Below are 20,397 nucleotides of genomic sequence, written 5' to 3' on the forward strand. Positions count from 1 at the left end.
AAACTCATATTTTACTTAAAGATCAGAAATATTTAGTTAATGCTCGTTTGGGATCTCATTTTATATCTTCTGCTCCTGGGAAGAAAGGGGGAGTTGTTATATATGTTAAACAAAACCTACCAGCTTGTCTGGTAGAATCAGATCCCCAGGGGAGATATGTGATGATTGAACTTGGTATTTATGGTAAGAAAATACTTATAGTTGGACTTTACGCTCCAAATCAACAACAGGAACAATTTTATAAGCAGTTACATCAAAAAATAACATTGTTTGATTATAGATCAGTGGTATTAATGGGTGATTGGAATGGTGTCTTAGATACACAAAGGGACAAGAAAGGTTCCTCTCCTTTTCTCAAACAAGCAAGGCTACCTAAAGCCTTTTTTGATATGAAAGAAGACTGGGAATTAAGGGATTATTGGCGGGAACGTAACCAAGAGGAGAGAGACTTTACTTTTTTTTCTGATAGACACCAATCTTTTTCAAGAATTGACTTTTTCTTGATTACCACGGACTTGTATAATAAAGTAAAGAATGTAAAGATTTTTCCTAGATCACTGACGGATCATAGTCCAGTTTGGATGGAGCTGATTCAAGAGAAAGAGGAAAGAAGATCCTGGAGAGTTAATGAAAATTTGTTTAGACAAGAGAAGAATGTTCAAAAATTAAAGGAGTCTTTAAAGGACTATTTTGCTTTGAATATGTACAAGGGGACTTCAATGTCAATGGTATGGGATGCAGGTAAAGCATTTATGCGCGGTGTTTTGATAAAAATGAATAATTTTTATAAGCGAAATCAGATTCAGAAACGTAGAGAACTTGAGGATGAAATTAAATTAAAAGAAAGGGCTTTGATTCTAAATCCTTCTGATGAAAGTACTAAAGAATCTGTAAAGTTATTAAGGTCACAATTTAATATGTTGATAGCAGATCAAGCTGCAACCAACTTATTATTTATGAAACAAAATACATTTTGTAATGCTAATAAGCCGGGGAGATGGTTGGCTTATCAATTAAGAAAGAAACAGAGACAGAGAATAATAGAGAAAATAAATTATAAGGGTAAACTAGTTTCTCAGAAGGAATTAATTAAAAAATCTTTTTTGGATTATTATCAAAACTTATATAAATCTACTAATGTACAATTGTTAGATATAAATAAATATTTAGCTGAGGCAAGTTTTCCTAAATTGACTGAGGATCAGAAATATGAAATTAATGGCTTAATTACTAAGGAGGAAATTGCCTCAGCAATTCAACAATTGAAATTAGGGAAAGCACCGGGTACGGATGGGTTAACAGCTGTTTATTATAAAGCTTTAATGGAGGAGATGATCCAACCATTAAATGATCTTTTTAATGGTATCTTACAGGGTTTAGAGATTCCTCCTTCATGGCGTAGTGCTTTTATATCATTGATTCCAAAGGAGGATCAAGATCTTACTTTACCAAAAAATTATAGGCCTATATCTCTTTTAAACGTGGATTATAAGATATTTGTAAAAATTTTGGTAAATAGGCTTATGAGGGTGGTGCATCATCTTGTGCATAAAGATCAATCAGGGTTTATAACAGGAAGGTATATGAAAAACAATGTTAGACAAATTATTAATCTATTAGAATACTTAGATAAGAACAACCAAGTTCCTGCAGGGCTCATATTTTTAGATGCTGAAAAAGCATTTGACCAATTGAATTGGCATTTTATGCTAAGAGTAATGGAAGAAATGAATTTTGGTGAAAACATATTACAAGCCCTTAAGGTAATATATCAAAAACAAACAGCACAACTTATTGTTAATGGAGGTCTTTCGGAGGTTTTCACAATAGAGAAAGGTACTAGACAGGGGTGTCCTTTATCGCCATTGTTGTTTGTTTTAACATTGGAAATATTATTGATCAAAATTCGAGAGTCTCAGGAAATTAAAGGAATATATGTTAATAAAAAAGAATATAAGTTAAGAGCTTTTGCGGATGACTTGGTTGTTACTTTGTCGCAACCTGATTATTCTGTAGTAAACTTATTACAGTTGATTCATCATTATGGCTTGGTCTCGGGTTTCAAGATTAATGTAAATAAGACCAAAATTTTACCTAAAAATATGTCTAGTCAGGAGAAGCAGATTTTGACTAACCTGACGGGTTTTGAGATTGTTAATAAGGTAAAATATTTGGGGGTGATGTTGTCTGTTTCTAATGTAAAATTATTTAAAAATAATTATGAAAGGTTGTGGGTCAGGGTACAGAAGGACTTGAAGAACTGGGAAAAGTTGCAATTATCCCTCATGGGAAGAATTGCAGTGATAAAAATGAATATTTTACCCAAGTTTCTTTTTCTGTTTCAAATGTTACCAATTTTGAAAAATGAGATTAATTTAAATGAGTGGCAGAAGGGTCTTAATAAATTTATCTGGGCAGGGAAAAAGCCAAGGGTTAAGTTTAAAATTATGCAAGACTTCCGTGAGAGGGGTGGACTTAAGGTACCAAATTTGAAATTATATTATGATGCGGTGGTTTTAACACTAATCAGTGATTGGGTAAATTTGACAAACTCTGAGATACTTTATCTAGAGGGATGGGACTTACTTTATGGGTGGCATGCCTATTTAATATTCAATAAAAAAATGGATTGGACTTTTAAATCTCATATCTTAAGAATCTCTTTACTTAGGATTTGGAGAAAATATTATAAAAGTGATTTCAAAGTACCATTATGGGCTATACCTTGGCATGCGATAGAAGCAATAAAAAGAGGGGTTAAAATGGATATGGTGTCCTACAGACAGTTACTTAAATGGGATGGACAAAACTGGCAATTAAAATCACGGGAAGAGTTAGCACAAGAAAACTTTATTTATTCTTGGTTCCAATATAGGCAATTATTAGACAGATGGAAGATGGATTGTAAGGTGGGTTTTCTTAGAGAAGATGAAAATCTTATTAAGCAAGTGAAGGATTCAAGACAAACCCACATTAAGAGAATTTATGCGGTTTTAGTTGAATTGGATTCAGAAACGGAACTAATTAAAGATTGTATGATAAGATGGGCGCAGAATTTTGGTGAGCCAGTTTCATTGGACACCTGGGAAAAAATTTGGGTGAGAAATGTCAAATTTACACAAGCACAGAATTTAAGGGAGAATTTTTATAAAATGTTTTATAGATGGCACCTTGATCCACAAAAAATGTCTTATATGTACCCTGACGTGCAACCCAAATGTTGGAGATGTGGTTATAAGGAGGCTTCCTATTATCATATTTGGTGGTCATGCAGAGAGATAAAAGCATTTTGGATCAAAGTATGGTGGAATATCCAGAGAATTTTTAGAAGGAGGGTAAAATTTACTCCGCAATTATTTTTGTTAGGTATTGTTACAGATACAAAGGAGGTTGTATTGATGTTAAATTTGATTACAGCCGCTAGGCTGTTAGTAGGACAATATTGGAAGAAGGAATCCTTGCCTACATTGCAGGAATGGTTTCATAAAGTAGCTTATCTGGCGGAAATGGCAAAGATTTCGGCTTTCTTAAAGCAACAAACGCAAGAGAAGTTTCTTGCTGTTTGGGACAAATGGATAAAATTTATACAATTTAGATTGGGTATACAAAAATATTATATAGTTTTTTCATAAGTTTTATTTTTATATATATTATAGATAATCTTTTTATATATATAAATATAAAGTTCTTAATTTAATTTTTATTTTTACTTTTTAAGCCTATATTCTGCTCTGGGAAGCTCAGGGGGGGGAAGGGAGGGGGGGGTTTTGGGAGGGGTGGGGGTTTTTTTTTTTATATATGTATTGTTTAGTTTTATTTTTTTGTATATGTTGTCTCTTGTTTTGTATTCTTTTTTCTTTTTTGTAAAATTTATAAAACTTTTAATAAAAAAAAAAAAAAAAAAAAAAAGAAAAAAAAATAAATAATAAAAAAAAGAAACTGACTTACAGTAACTGGCATCACAGGTTAGTAGATTTCCTTCTTGCACACCACACTACACCTTGCACAGCCACAGGGAAGAGCCCTGTAGAACTCCGCTGGGGTCACCGCCTCATCACCAAACTGGACAGGTGGCACCCAGACCGGGTGGCTTCACAGGTGTCACAACCGTGGGCACCTAGGAGACTTCAGGTGGGCGATCCGGTTTGGGCAAGAAACTATGGGCCTGGACATCTCTGGGTCACAGCAGTGATCTGCAAGGTCTCTGGGCTATTGTCATACGAAGTAGCTTTGGAGGATGGCCACGTTCTTCGCAGACACATAGACCAACTGCGTTGGAGGCTGGACAGCCACGTTTCTGCTCCTGGCTTGGCTCTGGGGGAGGGGAGGAGGACCAGAATATGCATTCTGGGTCACAGGTTCCCAGGCCTAACAGGGCCTCTCTAGCTGCTGGGACTGTTTGGGAGTCATCCCAAGATTCCGCAAGTGCGCCGAGCAGGAATTCCCAGGATGGTGGGTCACCCCGCACATCCGTTATTGCTCCAGACAGGGAGTCACACCGGGGGTATCCACATTATTCAAACATGTCAGATAGTGCTCCAGACAGGGAGATAGACCAGGGGTATCCACATAAATCAAACACAGCCATAGAAAGGGAATTCCATCAGGGGCACTCTCATAATTCAGCTATTGCTCCGAAAAGGAAGTCAGTAGCAAGGGGGTTTGCCATGGAGGTGGCTCCTGACTCTGGCACCTCTGGCATGTGCACAGGGGCTACGGAGTACTGGGGCACTTCCACCACTCAGGCCTCTCCAACTGCTGGCCTTGGGCTCGAGGGACAGTGTTCCCAAGAGGAGTCCATTGTGGACTCGGGGATTTACACCCCTCCAAGGTACACTGGCTCGGACTCAGAGGTCCAGCCAGTCAGCAGCTGGGTAGGTCACCTGTGTATTTGGGGCATCAAAGTCGTGGCCTTCCTAGCCTGGTAGGCGAGCAGGTAGGCCAGGCAACCTCACCAGCCCTTAGAAGGTCGCAGAGAGCAAAGTGCCCCCCTAAACATCTAGGGGATTATGTGAGGTTCCTGTCAACACATGAGGAACCTTGCTATGAGGTCGCTGAATGAGGGGGAGGGGGGTAACACTCAGTAAGAGTCTCATATACTATTTTGATTTTGGATATATTTTATTTGAGTTAATAATTATTGTGAAAGATGTTTGCCTGCGTGGAGACCCGAGTATTTCCACTCTCCTTGCATTTGAATAATGCATCTGTGTTCCACTCTCCCTGCATTGTACACTACACCTGTGCGTAAGCTAGGTGTGTTTCATCTAGGGGGGAGGGGTGTTGTGTCCTGAGCATGCAAGAGCTGAAAGCAGGCTCAGAATTGTTGCAAATGGTCCCGGGCAATCCCAGACAGGGTGGCGCCAGCCTTGTGCGCATGTGCAAGGTGCGAAAATGGTCAATTCCTATTGGTTCACACTGTCTGGGTTTCAGGCACTATAAAAGGCCTGCGTGCCTTTTGCTGTTTGCTTGGTTGTAGGAGAAAGAAATAAAGAGCTTATTGTTTTCTCATCATGTGTCTTTGTCAATTGCCAACGAACGGAAAACACAACACTCAACATCATTTTCGTGATATGGTGACCAAAATCATCTGCAGTATTCCAGGTGTGGTCTTACTAGGGTATTAGTGGTACTAATACCTCCCGTGATCTTGATTCTATGCCTCTGTTTATACAACCCAAGATTGTATTAGCTTTTGTGCATGCAAGAATGTAATGTGATATTCTCATGGTTCAGTGAGGGTTTGGATTTAATCATTTGCATAAAACAGGGAAAGTCATACATTTACAGTATATTTAAATTATCTGATCTAGACTGAAGTGAGCAGAAACAACTGCACAGAATTTTCACCTAACTCTCTATATTGAATAACTGGATGAATGATTTATTTCAGCTTCCATTTCTTTATCTCCACTTTTCCTTTTCTGGTATCTTCTTAGTGTTTTGGCTGATTTCCATATTACCTCAGATTGCATTATATGGGTTGGGAGAATTGAAATACAGTGCATCTTGAAGGCACCAGCCAAGGCCAGGTATTGGATTATGGAAGATTGTTATAGATCACTAGCCTTCTTCTGCATCAACAGACTTTCGTAACTAGGTTGTCTCTAGATGTCATGTAACTCTTAGAACTTTTTCCCATTGGTTGTGCTACGCATAGGGAATGCATTCATTTTAGCTCAGCTTGTCTCAGGAACCAAATCTAGAAAGGATACTTTCTAATCCATTCTAATCTTACTTTATTCATAAACACTGGATGATTGACAAATATCCCCTCTTCTCCATGTAGCGTCTTCATATTTCTCTAATGTACTTACATTTCTTGACCTGAAGAGAATTAGAATGAGGCTGGTAGTATATTTTCTGACCAATAAATTGAATTAATAATATTGCATTTTAGTATTACAGTAAGAAAGGGTGCTACCAGATTCCTTTTGATTTTTTTCCCAACATGAAAATATTAACTTTGGTACATCTTAGTTAAGAATAGTTGGTACAGGCAGGGGCCATATGATATTGATCTGCCAAAAAGGGAACTGTTTCTTCACACAGAGTTTGGGAATTTGGTTGGGAACATTCAACTGGCTGCTTAAGCATTAGCTTTTAGAAATCAATTAGCAAACTGTGTAGTCAGTCAAAAAAGGTAATATTTAACCACTCAGAGATGATCAGTGATTAACATGGAGGAAATTTGTGAAGCATTTAAAAAACAAGTGCCGTGTATACTTGCTATTATAATCACATCCAATTATGTATTAATTAAAGGATGATTACAAAATATAATTAATTATTATTGTTCATAAATGTACTTATGAGAATGATTCAGCCCTCAGGTGTTGTTACTGTGCTATAATTAATACAAGATTCCCAATTTGTATAGTATGATTTCTTCTTTTTAACACTTTTTTCTAAATTTCATGTCCAGAGACAGCTAAAACAGTGTCATATGGAGGATGATCAGATCTATTTTTGTATTGCCACTGAAACTAGGGCTAGGGAATTATAATTAGGGAATTATAATTTTCCTTATATTTAAACTATCTATCTATCTATCTATCTATTGTCAAAATAATGATCACCAAGAGAATATCTATCCAAAAATAGAATTTAATCCACCAAGCTTTCGTCAAATACATTTGACATTGTCAGGGTTAAAAGGCAACGCCAGGAGAAGTCTTATATGCAGTTGTTTAATGCCTGTTTCCGGCTCCTGGAGCGTGTCTTTGGCCCCAGCTGATCGAATTGAGTCCCAAGCACACACCCCCACATCAGCTGATGTGGGTGTGTGTGCTTGGGACTCAATTCGATCAGCATGAATCCCTGTAATTGGCTTCTCTCAGCTCATATACAGCTGGTATACCAGCCAAAGCAAGACAAGGTTTCCTGGATCATCCTTTCTACCTTCTGTTTCATGCTACTTCATGGGTATTATTTCCCAAGTAGTGAAATCATTGGTGCTAGCCCAGGCCAATTTTCTGCATGACTTTGATCTGAAATATGACTAGTGCCCTTAAATGGTGATCACTGACAGAAATATGACCAAAACATTATGACTGAGCAACAAGAGGAATGTATTAGTATGCTTGGAATAACTTCAAGGTTATTACTCTAATAATTAAAAAAAGCTATGGAGGCTAACCCTTCATAAAGTCTAATGGAGAAGTAAGCTACCTCATTCGTCATGATATCTTGAGACAAGATAGTAAAGACAAATCCAGAGGATTGGCTTCATCTCCTCACAGGAGACAGCAATATTTACTGGCTTAGGTATCATCATATGAGTCTACTACACATGCTATGTAAGAAATAGTCAGGAGTGCAGATACTGTTTTAAGCTTTCCTTCAATAATGGTGAAGGAGCCATTATCTCCATTGTTATTTGTTTTAACGTTGGAAATTTTGTTGATTCAGATTCGAGAATCAAAGGTAGTCAAGGGTATAAAGATAAGGAAGAATGAGTATAAACTGCGGGCTTTTGCGGATGATTTGGTTTTAATTTTGGAACAACCGAATCAAGCGATTGACTGCTTATTAGAACTTATAACACAGTATGGGAATGTCTCTAGTTTTAAAGTTAATAACTATAAGACTAAGATATTATCTAAGAATATGTCAGTTAAGGATAGGGAAAGTTTGGTTAAAGCTACAGGTTTTCAGATGGTAAAAAAGGTTAAATATTTGGGAGTATATTTAACTGCTTCAAATGGAAAATTGTATAAGAACAATTATGAACTATTATGGGCAAAAGTACAAAAGGATTTAAAGGATTGGAAAAAATTGCAATTGTCATTGTTGGGGAGAATCTCAGCTGTAAAAATGAATGTTCTACCAAAGTTTCTTTTTTTGTTTCAGATGATACCTATTTTAAAAAAAGAGGTAAATTTGGATGAATGGCATAAGGGTATCAATAATTTTATATGGGCTGGGAAAAAATCAAGGGTTAAGTTTAAGATTTTACAAGATGCCCGAGAAAGAGGAGGACTTAAGGCACCTAACTTGAAATTATATTATGATGCAGCCGCCTTAACTTGGATAAGTGACTGGCTTAATTTAACAAATAAGGATACTTTTTTTTTTGGAAGGTTGGGATTTAATGTATGGTTGGCATGCATACTTGATTTTTAATAAGAAAGTCGATCTGACTTTTAAATCACATATTTTGAGGAATGCCTTACTTCGTGTTTGGAAAAAGTATTATTATAGATTAAATTATAAAATACCTATCCGGGGGATTCCCAGACATGCAATTGAGGGAACTTCCAAGGGGATAAATTTTGATAAAATTTCGTATAAAGAATTATTAATTTGGTCTGGTTCGGATTGGCATTTAAAATCCTTGGATGTATTAAGGCAGGAAAATATTCTACAGTCATGGTTCCAATACTTACAAATTGTGGACAGGTGGACTGTAGATAAGAAAGAGGGAATAACACTAGAAGATAAACAATTGGTTATTCAGGTTAAAAATCAGAGTCAGGCTCATATAAAAAGAATTTATAATGTCTTATTAGAGTTAGACTCGGAAACAGAATTGGTTAAAGACTGTATGATTAAATGGGCTCAGAATATACAGGAACCGATTTCACTGGATCTATGGGAGACAATCTGGATTAGAAATGTTAAATTTACACAAGCTCAAAATTTGAGGGAAAATTTTTATAAAATGTTTTACAGATGGCATTTAGATCCTAAAAAATTATCTTGTATGTATCCTAATATACAGCCCAAATGTTGGAGATGTGGTAATAAAGATGCGACATACTTTCACATTTGGTGGAATTGTAAAAAGGTAAAGGCTTTTTGGATTATGATTTGGTGGAACATTCAAAAGATTTTTAGAAGGAAGATAAAGTTTACTCCTCAATTATTTCTACTGGGTATTTTTGTGGATCTAAATGATAAAGAAACTATTTTAATGTTGAATTTATTAACCGCAGCAAGGTTACTAGTAGGTTCATATTGGAAGAAAGATTTCTTGCCTACTCTAGATGAATGGATATTTAAAGTTTCTAGTTTTGCAGAAATGGCAAAAATTTCTGCTTATTTAAAGGACCATACACAAGAAAGATATATTACTGTATGGAGAAGATGGATAGATTATATTCAGAAAAAGTATGGAACTAAAAAGTTTCGTTTACTTTATGAATGAATTTTATAGTAAATATTATAGAGAATTGCTTATGAGGTTATTGGAGTTAAAGGTTAAGTATGATATTTTCTTTTTCTTTTTTTCTCTTTTTTCGTGTTTCTTTTTCTTTTTCTTTTTTTTCTATTGTAAATTTTCTTATTAATAACCCTGTATTCTGCTCTGGGAAGTGAAGGGAGGGGGGTTGGGGGTGGGAGGGTGGAAGAGTGGGGGGGGGTAAGGGTAATATAGATAATGGTAGCTTATAAGAAGGGTGCGGCCTGGGCAATTCCCCTATGCTGCGTTCATGGTTTAATAGAGATGAGAGGAGAAGAAGGTGTAGAGAGGAAGTAGGATGGTAAGAGGAGAGGGGGAGGGGAAGAGAGTAGGAAGGGAGGAGAGAAAGAGGAGGGAAGTAGGGAAGGTTTTAAGAAAGGGTGGATGCAGCCTGGGGGGAATGGGTAGGCGGTACCAATGGTTATGAATTTATTTTATTCTAAAATTGTATTTTTTATGATGTATAAATGGAAAAAATAAAAAACTTTTAATAAAAATAAATAAATAAAATAAATAAATAATGGTGAAGGAGCAATACTTAAAGGAAAGGCTAGCAAGGGTGATGGTGGTGACGCTGAGGTGGTGCAGGGGAAAGAGGACAGTCTCCATCCTCCAACTCTGATCTTTTCAAGTTTGGAGACCCTTCGAAGGCACTGAAAGTCTGGAGGGCTATGTGCAAAAGGGGTGAAACCTTGGGAGTAGTGAGGTGAGAGGCAAGCACCCACTACAACAGAGGAAAACCCTTAAATCCAACTTGAAAACTTCTGCTTTCAACAGATGGTGGATCCGAGGCCTCGACTAACCACAAATGATGTGGAAGCAAGATATGCTTAATGGACTATGTCATAGAGCGAGTTAAAAATTTATAAAAATATTCCAAAGTATTAGAAAAGTCTAAAAGATTTAACTGTCTGTTGGCTCTGGTGTTGTAAGAAAGCTCGATAGAAGAGGGAAATCCTCATCATAAGCGGTGACCCGGCGGGAAGAGCTGTGATTCAGTATTAAAATAGCCAGAGGATTAACAGAAGTGAGATAAAAAGAAAGAAAAGTTTTGTGGTAAATGTTTTAGCACAGAACGAAGAAGATGAAAGATTGTGGAAGGAGAGGTCAGAAGACGAAAGATGGAGACCGAGTAGAAGGTGGAGTGACCAGGAAGAGAGAAATGAAAGGAAACGATCGGCAAGCTGACAGCTGAAATGGCAGTGAAAATGGCGATCTGAGAAGATCGGAAGAGCAGCGAGCTGTAGAAGATCGTAAAAAGCCAGGTCAGAGGAGAAAGGAGGAAAGAAACGGCGAGAAGACGTATTGTGGTAGTGAAAGTGACGAGAACAGTTAGAAGGAGAGAAGATCGATAGAGAGACTGCATGCCAAATGCGGAGAAGCAGTACATTGAAGAAGATTGGAGAATAGTGAAGTCAGAGTAGAAAGGAGGAGAAAGCTTGGAAAGTGAAGGAATCGGCGAGAGGGCGTAATATGGAGGTGAAAGTGACAGGAATGGATGATTTTTGGATTTGAAGAGAGATTGGAGAAATAGCACGCTATACGAGATTGGAGAAAGCGAGGTTGGAAGAGAACAGAGGAGGTGAACCAGGAAGTGAGGAAAGTTTGGAAAGTGAAGGAGACGGCGAGAGGACGTGACTGGGGGGTGAGAGACAGGAATGGATATATGGACTAATGGTTGATGTTATAAATTGGGAGAAAAAAATTTGGAGTCCTAGAGAAATTGGGTGTTAAATAAAAAAGAGAAAAAGAAAGTGAAAGTGAAGAGGAAGGAGAAGAGAGGACTAAAGTTAGAAAGGTTGCTGACTAAACAAAGAGATATTACAAAAAAAAGGGTATTTGATAAACAAGATATTAAGATGACAACACTGAGAACAGGGAAAAAAGCAGAGTCAAGTTTAGCACTAACACCTTCATCTCCTCCTGGACAAAGAACAATAGAGGGAATGTTGGGGGCAGAGAAGCAAAATGTATTATTAAATATGCAAAGCATGCAAACAACATTATTAACTATCCAAGAAATGATGTTAAAGATGCAGGAGACAATGTCAAAAAATCATATTGAAATGAGAGGTGATATGAATAAATTAGATAATAAGATTGAAACAATACAGCAAACAATTGAGAAAAATGAAGAAAGAATATTGACAGTAGAAGTAGGATTGGATAAAATAGAGAAAAAAGTCGATACAGTGCCTAAAAAATTGATGGAAACCAACAAAAAATTAGAGGAATCAATTATACATCTGGAAATGGACAGTGCGGCATTTTACTTAAGGTTTCAAAATGTAGTGGAGGATAAGGAAGAGGATTTGGACACCATTATGGTAGAATTGACAGCAGAGGCTCTACAAAGAGATAAACAGGAAATATTTCCAGAAATAGACGAGGTGTACTGAATCCACACTAATTATGCTCGAAGGAATAAACTACCACATGAGATACATATAAGATTCACCAGAAAAAAAAAATAGAGACTTAATATACAGGATCACAAGGGAGGATCCAATAATTTATAAAGACATAGAAATTCAAACATTAAAACAAATTCCAAAGAAAATGAGGGAACAAAGAAGAGATTACAGATTTCTCAGTGCACATCTTATTAAAAAAAACATTCCATTTAGATGGCTAATCCCTGAGGGGATGTTGATAACATGGCAGGAGAGGAGGATTAAAATTGACAGCCTGGACAAGGCAAGAACATTTTATGAACAATTAGATGGGGAAGAAGAAGAGAATAGTAGTACAGAAGAATTAGAGTAGAAACTAAAAGTCAGAAAGATCATCAACTAGAGCTAAGAGAAAGAGAGAAGGAGATAGCAAGTAAAGAGGTAAAGAGACAAAGGAAAGAAAGAGGAACAGGTTTGAGAGCGAGACAAGCTCAAAAGTAAAATAATGGATGAGAAGATCAGATTAGTATCAATCAATGTTAATGGCCTAAATACACCCGCCAAAAGAAAACAAATATTAACTAAATTAGTCAAACAAGGTGTAGACATAGCATGTCTACAAGAAGTACACATAAAAAAACAACACAGAAAATATTTGGAATTCCCGAAATTAGGAGAATTATATATGTCACTAATGGAACAAAAACAGAGAGGAATAGCAGTTTATATCAGAAAAGGAATTAGAGCCAATTTAAAATATCAAGTCACAGAAGAAAGGGTACTAATAATAGAACTACAAATGGAACAAAAATCATGGTTGTTGGTAACAATTTATGCTCCAAATGAAAACCAAAAAGAATTTTATAAAGATCTACATAAAAAACTTGTAGAAATTGGACAAGGAAACATCTGTATAATTGGAGATTATAATGCGATAGCAGATGTAAAAATTGATTATATTAGTAATATGAAAAATAAAAAGAAGCAGAAAACATTACCAAAAACATTTTTTGAGATGGCACATGAATTTAACTTATTTGACCAATGGAGGGAAAATCCCATAAAAAAGGAATACACCTTTTTTTCAAATCCACACAAATCGTGGTCTAGATTGGATATGACATGGATGAACGGGGAAATAGGACAAGAAGTGGAGACAATAGAAATAATGCCAAATATATGGGCAGATCATAACCCTTTGAAAATAGTGTGGACAGGTCAGAAAAAAGCAAAGAGAAGGTGGACACCTAATACCCAAAGTTTAAAGGAAAGAGAATTCACTGCAAGGATTAAAAAAGAAATGGAATTTTTTTTAAAGAAAACACAAAACAACAAACATCACTACAAATTATATGGGATACTGCCAACGCATATCTGAGAGGAATAGAAATAGCATACACAGCTCGGAAAAACAAGGTGAAAAGGCAGACACAAAATATAATTCTGGAAGAGATTAAAAAATTAAAATCCAAATTACAACAGGAGCCACAAGATGAAATGATTAAAGAGGAAATGACTCTGGCCAAACATAAATTAAATATAGTGGAACAAGAGGAATTGGCAAGGGAATTGAAAGTAACTAAACAAAATTTCTTTGAACATGCAAACAAACCCTGGAGGTGGCTTGCTTACAAACTAAAACAAGAGAAGGAAAAAAAACTTATTCAGGAATTGTATGACAAAAATGAAGAGTTGCAATATAAAATAAGGAAAAGAAAAAAATAATTCAGAAATATTTCAAGTTTCTATATAAAAAAGAGGAAATAGAGGAGAAGAATATAAAACAATATCTAAAAGCTAAGGGTCTCCCGGAATTAAAAAGACAAAGAGAATTACTGAATAAAAAAATAACTGTAATGGAATTAAGAATGGCAATACAAAAACAAAAAAATAATAAAGCCCCGGGGCCAGATGGTCTATTTAGAGATCTGGGGGAAACTACAATTAACTTTGTTAGGAAGGATTTCGGCGAATAAAATGAATATTTTACTAAAATTGTTATATATTTCAAACAGTTCCAATAAAATTGGGGAAATTTTTTTGGGACGAATTAAATAAAATGATCTCTAAATTTATATGGTCAGGCAAAAAAGCATGAATAAATGTTAAAGCGTTACAGGATAGTAGAAGTAGAGGTGGCCTTGGTCTCCTAAAATGGGAAATCTATTACCAAGCAGCGGGGTTACTTTGGATCAGCGACTGGATAAATCTAGAAAATAAAAGGGTTCTAACAATTGAAGGTCATGATTTACAGGCTGGATGGAATTCATTTTTATGGGGAAAAGACAAGAAATCCCACACATACTTTTATTGGCATCAGATAAGGGACGCATTAATGTGGACATGGGAAAAAGTAAAAAAAAAAATATTACACAAAAATTCCAATCTGGATCTCACCAATGGAGGCAATGATACATCCAAACACATTGGATAAAACAAAGATGATAAGGTATAATGAATTATTAGATAATCAAGGGATATTAAGATCAAGAGAGGAATTAAATGAACAGGGAATAATGATTGATTGGTGGCCATATACACAGATAAAATCAAAGTATAGCAAAGACAGGGAAGAGTATGGAATAAGCCGGATACCTCAGCAACTGGACAAAATATTGACAAACAAGGGAGGAAATTTTTTAACAAAAACCTACAAACTCTTAATAGAAGTTGAATTTGAAGAAGAAATAGTTAAGGGGCCAATGATAGCATGGGCACGAAATATAGGTAGAAATATAGAACTAGATGAATGGGAAAGAATTTGGAACAGAAACTACAAACTAAAGCTGTCAACTGCATACAAAGAAAACCAATATAAAATGTTCTACAGATGGCATTTAGCACCGGCGAGATTGGCCAAAATATATAAAAATATGAATCCGGATTGTTGGAAATGTAAAAATAAAGAAAGAACATTTTACCATATGTGGTGGCAATGCCCCAAAGCAAAGATCTACTGGGAGCAGATAAGGAGATGGATACAAGAAATAACAAAACAACAAATTGAACTTAAACCCGAAACACTTCTTTTAGGCATAATCAATCCAAAACTGGAAAAAAATTCCAATACATCATTATACATATAATAACTGCAGCACGTATTGCATATGCTCAGTGTTGGAAAAAGAAAAACATACCAACAAATGCAATGATTACACGTAAGATACTAGACTGTGCCGAGGTTCTACTTTAGAATTAAAGGACAAAGAAATTACTGAATTCTATGAGATATGGGACATAAAAAAGTACGAGAAGCAATGTAAATAAATGTAAATAAATATAAGAGATATAGGACATAGTATTGTTAAGAAAAAAGAAAAAATGTATTTTGTCTTGTGTTGTCTGTAAAGGGATGTATGTATGTATGTACGTACGTATATATGTATTTCATTTTTATCTCACCTTTATTATTTTTCACTCAAGACAGTGAAAAAAAAAGGAAAGACTAGCAAAAATAATTTAGAGAAAAGGCCCTCTGTTGAAGAGCCAAGCATACAGATTTTTGGAATGGAATGTAAACACTTGGATTGCCAAGTTATTTGGCAACTGAAGTTCTACAGGGAGAAATTTAATGAATCCTGATGCTATAATGATGACTTTTTAGGCGAGGGCTTGCTCAAAATATTCTCCTGTCTAATGGAAAGGATGTAATACTTTTCCTCTCCCATTTTAAGTAGAAGAATTGACTGACTGTGGTTCAATTGTTGAAGATGCCTCTGTTCATCTCCAACTAGTTTCATTCCTTCCCCTTTGTCTTCCTTTCTCTTTTTACTCTTTCCAAGAGGAATTACTCCTTAACCTTACCCCCATCTCCAGTCTCCTTTTTTTTATTTTACTTATTATGTTTTGCTATTTTTCTTAGAAGACTGAGCACTCTTGTGGGTTTCTACCTATAAGAGAAAGAATGGTTGATATACAAAGGTGGGGAAATGATTTCATTATATAATTAGGTACCTTATTTTATTCATGTATTTATTTATATTGCCCTACCCTTGTTTGGAATATATATTCTGGCAAGTACATTTGCACATACATATATGTATACCTAACAGTATCAAGCAAATATACTTTTTGGTGAATCCCCCAAACTGATTTCTGCTGGAGTTGGCAACCTAAATTCACAAGATGAGAAAAGTGGGAATTGCACAGGAATTTTTGTCTGTATTGATATAATCTTTCTGTCTACTCTTCCTTGTTTTAAATTCAGCCATCTTCCCTTCTCTTAGAGAGGTAGCTACCTGGAGTATTGGTAGAATTGCTAGCTGTTTTGTCCAATAATGGGCTAGATAGGAGTGTAAGGTATTTGTTTATCTCTCTATTATCTATCTGTGAACAAGACATCAAGACTGAATAAGACATTTGCTTTTGTAACTTTGCACATACAAAAGGAGGATGAGAAAATGTTTCCAAAAGAACATCCCAAACTACTCTTGATATGGGGACTCTAGTCCATTGATCATTTTATTGCAATAACAATATGTAAAATACATATAATGTCACATAAAGATAAAGAAATGACATGGAAGAAAAGAAACATAGTTCTTACATGCTTGTCTTCAAACTGGTCTCCACCGAATGCTGCCACACATGGTTTGATTCCTCCCGTTCCAAGAGCAATCAGAGACAGTCCCGTCATTGACAAAATCCTTCAAATAAGGATGAAAATCTCAGCATCATAAAAAGACTTGGGGGTAGAACAGGGGAAGTCTTGGGGGTAGAGCTGCTAACTCCATAACAGAGTCTTTTGAATCATGTTAGTGAGGACTGTTAAGCAGTATGCTGCGGCAAGCCCAAATCCTGCAATAGGAATCATGCAATAAGGTTATCCTTTTCCATTTCTATCTAATGGATGTTTAGCCAACAAAATGAGAAAAAAATCAAATTGGATTAGTAATATCTTATAAGATGGATCAGTAATGCTTTATAAGTCTTTAGTCTCAAAAACATGCCAGAAGAGAAGTTGAAATGAGATCACAGTTTTGGATGGATCTGTAGCTTATTGCCTTTTGTATCATGGCACTGAGCTATTCCATTCATTTGTAAGTTCTTGAGGTGTAGACTTAGTTTATGACTCATTATGATGTTATCACCAGCTAATGACAGTAGGAGACATTTTTCTATTAAAAAGTGAAAGTGGCAGAACCAGCTTTCTTATATCTCTTCCCAGTGAATAGATTTTCCCAGTGCAAACTTTGCAGCAATAGACCATGATCTAACAACCATTTGACTTTTATGCTGTGTTTGGCATTAAGTGCACACATTCTCTCAAAGGTATGCAAAGAAAAGGCTGGCTGTTATAATGTATCACCATTGAAGCCCACATAGCACTGTATTGGTGGGGGTGGAGACAGGTTGTGAACAAGACATCTGCTCTGGCAATGTTGATGGAGCAGAGGTGCTAACAAATGCCCCCAAATATTATGTACCAGTACTAATATGAACAGTATACTATATTCAAGAGTAATATTGATGGTGTTTCAACATTCTAGAAGAATGGTTATTGGGACTTGTTTATGTGGGATTAGATCATCTGGAACTTGCCTCCCACTATCAAATATGAAATGCAAATAAATTCCTCAGCCTGGTGCAGCAAAATCACACTTAATCATTCTGGAATAAGACTATGGAACACAGTTGCTAAGAAAGTTGTGCTTTTCAATGAGTTTAAGGAAGTTGTATAAATTTTATTTCTTTATGCAACCTTTGGAAAGCTGAAGTTTATTGCTATTTAATTTATTTTAGCACTATTTTTGTATGCTAAACTGCCCAATAACTGAAACCATCTGAATAATGTAGAGCAGTGGTGGCGAACCTATGGCACGCGTGCCAGAGGCGCCACTCAGAGCCCTCTCTGTGGACACATGCACCATTGCCCCAGCCCCACCTTCCTCCATAGCCCCCTCCTCACCAGCAGCCCCCCTGGAGGAGAGTCACTCCCAGGTGCAGCCTGTGCAGAGCAGCGCAGCCAAGGACATGACAGCCAGGCAGTAGGGACAAGACTCCGCCCTCACACCCCATCGAGCGCAAATGATGCTGCGCAGGGCAGAGGATGTGGTTGCCATGGCGCTGCAAGGCTGCCTGGGTGATCTGCTGCGGCGGGCCGTGGAGGTGGTGGGTGGCCCTGTGGGCGGGAGCGGGGCGGTTTTCGGCACTCGGTCTCTAAAAGGTTCACCACCACTGGTGTAGAGTGTAGACAATTAAAAATTACAAAATACAAAACAATTGTATCAAATAAATGTGATAGTAATTGATTGATTGTTTCTTATGTTTCCTTGAATAATGAATTAATTTGGGAAATAATACTTCTGAGGAAACAAAAGCTGCCCAAGCTGTCTTTTGTGCCATTTGAGGTTTTCTATTGCCTTATTATTGCAGTCCCTTGTTTTACTCAAAAAATGTATTCCTGAATGAAAATAACTTCTACAGAGGAGTGTGGCATGTTGATGAAACTAAGATGGCAAGATCCGAGGTGGTTGAGATTTGGGTTGGAGTAAATCAGTTCACTTAGAACTATGAATTCCTCATGACTGCAAATCCATGTCTCTTGAGACCAAGTACAATATACCAGAAATAACATTTTTCCTCAGTTTTTTTTAGCATTGTTACTTTCTTTTTAGGTATTTTTTTTATTCCAGGGGATATTGAACTTTGTGATTCCATACCTAGATCACCTAGCATTCTTTAAATCATTTTGAATTTAGCCAATTCAAACATTTATGGAAAATACTTTTTATGTTGTCTTGGGGTTGTATAGGTTCCAACTAGAAATAATCAAAAGTTGGCCTGTATGGCACTTTATGCCATATATTCATCAGCCAGATCATGATCTCCATGATAAAATTTGCACTTCACATCACATAAAGAGCAACATTATTTAATTTTAATATAATTTTCTATGCTTATGATTTTTCATCAAATGCAAGAACAAAGCTCCTTGCATGATTTTTCCAACTCAAATAGTATTAAGCTTCCTGGTGTGTCCAAGAACTTTGGCCTTCAGTTTCTATCAATCCCAGCCAAAATGGCCAATGGCAAGCGATTAGGTGAATTATAGTCAAAATATTTAGAGGCAACCTGATTAGTAAGGGAAGAATCAAAATTATAACACAACTGATTTTGCAGCAACATTACAAAATTGAATTTATAGGATTCTAAGGTGACTGCACAGACTCTTCATTTCTGAGAAATGAACACACTTGAAAACTCTTTATATTTGTATGTATTTCCTCTGCAGTAGTAAACAAAATTCCCCTTATCGTGCTGAATAGCGATGTTCAAGGGCCCCTCAGTCATATATAGAGACTAATCAGCAGCTGAGTGGTGAACTCCAAGCAGTGCTCTTACCACTAAAACACATGAAGGTTAGTCTGGAACAAATATTTCACCCTAAGAATCAAGACTGTCAGATCTTCAAAAAGTAGGCACTGGAAGCTGTCAAGGCTATGATATCCAGACATGACAGGATAAAATTCATTGTGCCCAGAGAACAAAAAGGTCTGACAGAGTCACATAATGCTCACAACAAGGTGGATTTGAATGCACTGCTCATTAATACAAGCTAATTAATAGTAACATTATCAAAACACAGCAGGCCCATTTCCTCATTACTTACACATGAGCAATCTGGTTTCCTACATTTGGCATTGCCCCAACTGATTTGATCACGTGCCCAATAACGTAAACAATGGAGAGATAAATGATTGTTCTGTGGAGGAAAAGAAGAAAAAGTGGGTAAACCTTATCAGCCAAAGACAGGTGCATTTATAATCAGAAAGCCAAATATATGTCTGTGGTTCCTGATAGAGAAGAGACAAGCATTTTTCTGCTGCTGGGATATCTACCAAAATTACAACTCTTCTTTCTTTGTTGCTCTTCTAAGTGTTGGGGGAAAAAGCTATTGCTGAACAGAAAAGTGAGGTAAAGCACTATGGTTCCTCGCAGTTTCTCTTCCCTGGTTATGGATCCCGCATTCCTCTGAATTGTTCCTGACAATACAAATGAGTTAACCTATAAGAAAGGTAAAGTCTATATGCAGTAGACAGCATATTTCATTCTTACTTGTACTTTCCCAGCCAGGAGTCAGCAATGAAGGCACCAATGACTGGTGTGAAGTAACACAAACTTGAAAAAGCATGGTATACAGAGGTGGAAGTTGTTTCATCCCAATGCAGGAAGTAGAGAAAATACAAAGTCAAGACAGCTGTGGGAAGAAACACAACAACAATAAAAATACAGGATATCACAAATATTTATTGAGGTATTTTATATAATAGACCATCTTGTTGAAGTGACTCTGCACAAAAACATAATACAAAGTAAACA

General features: G+C 36.4%; 1 protein-coding gene across 3 annotated transcripts in view; it reads right to left on the reverse strand.

The window, feature by feature from the left end:
• SLC15A2 (solute carrier family 15 member 2) overlaps nt 1–20,397 on the reverse strand; it is a 112,070-nt gene that overhangs the window by 65,380 nt on the left and 26,293 nt on the right. For all 3 annotated transcript variants that reach the window (XM_039330135.1, XM_039330136.1, XM_039330134.1), the window contains 3 exons: nt 20,134–20,275; nt 19,688–19,780; nt 16,622–16,721 (listed from right to left, as the gene is read on the reverse strand). In XM_039330135.1, the coding sequence (XP_039186069.1) occupies nt 16,622–16,721; nt 19,688–19,780; nt 20,134–20,275 (335 nt within the window). The remainder of the gene's footprint in view (nt 1–16,621; nt 16,722–19,687; nt 19,781–20,133; nt 20,276–20,397) is intronic.

Source organism: Crotalus tigris, unplaced genomic scaffold, assembly GCF_016545835.1.
Source record: "Crotalus tigris isolate CLP2741 ecotype Arizona unplaced genomic scaffold, ASM1654583v1 scf7180000024424.1579004, whole genome shotgun sequence".
Classification (NCBI taxonomy): Eukaryota; Metazoa; Chordata; class Lepidosauria; order Squamata; family Viperidae; genus Crotalus; species Crotalus tigris.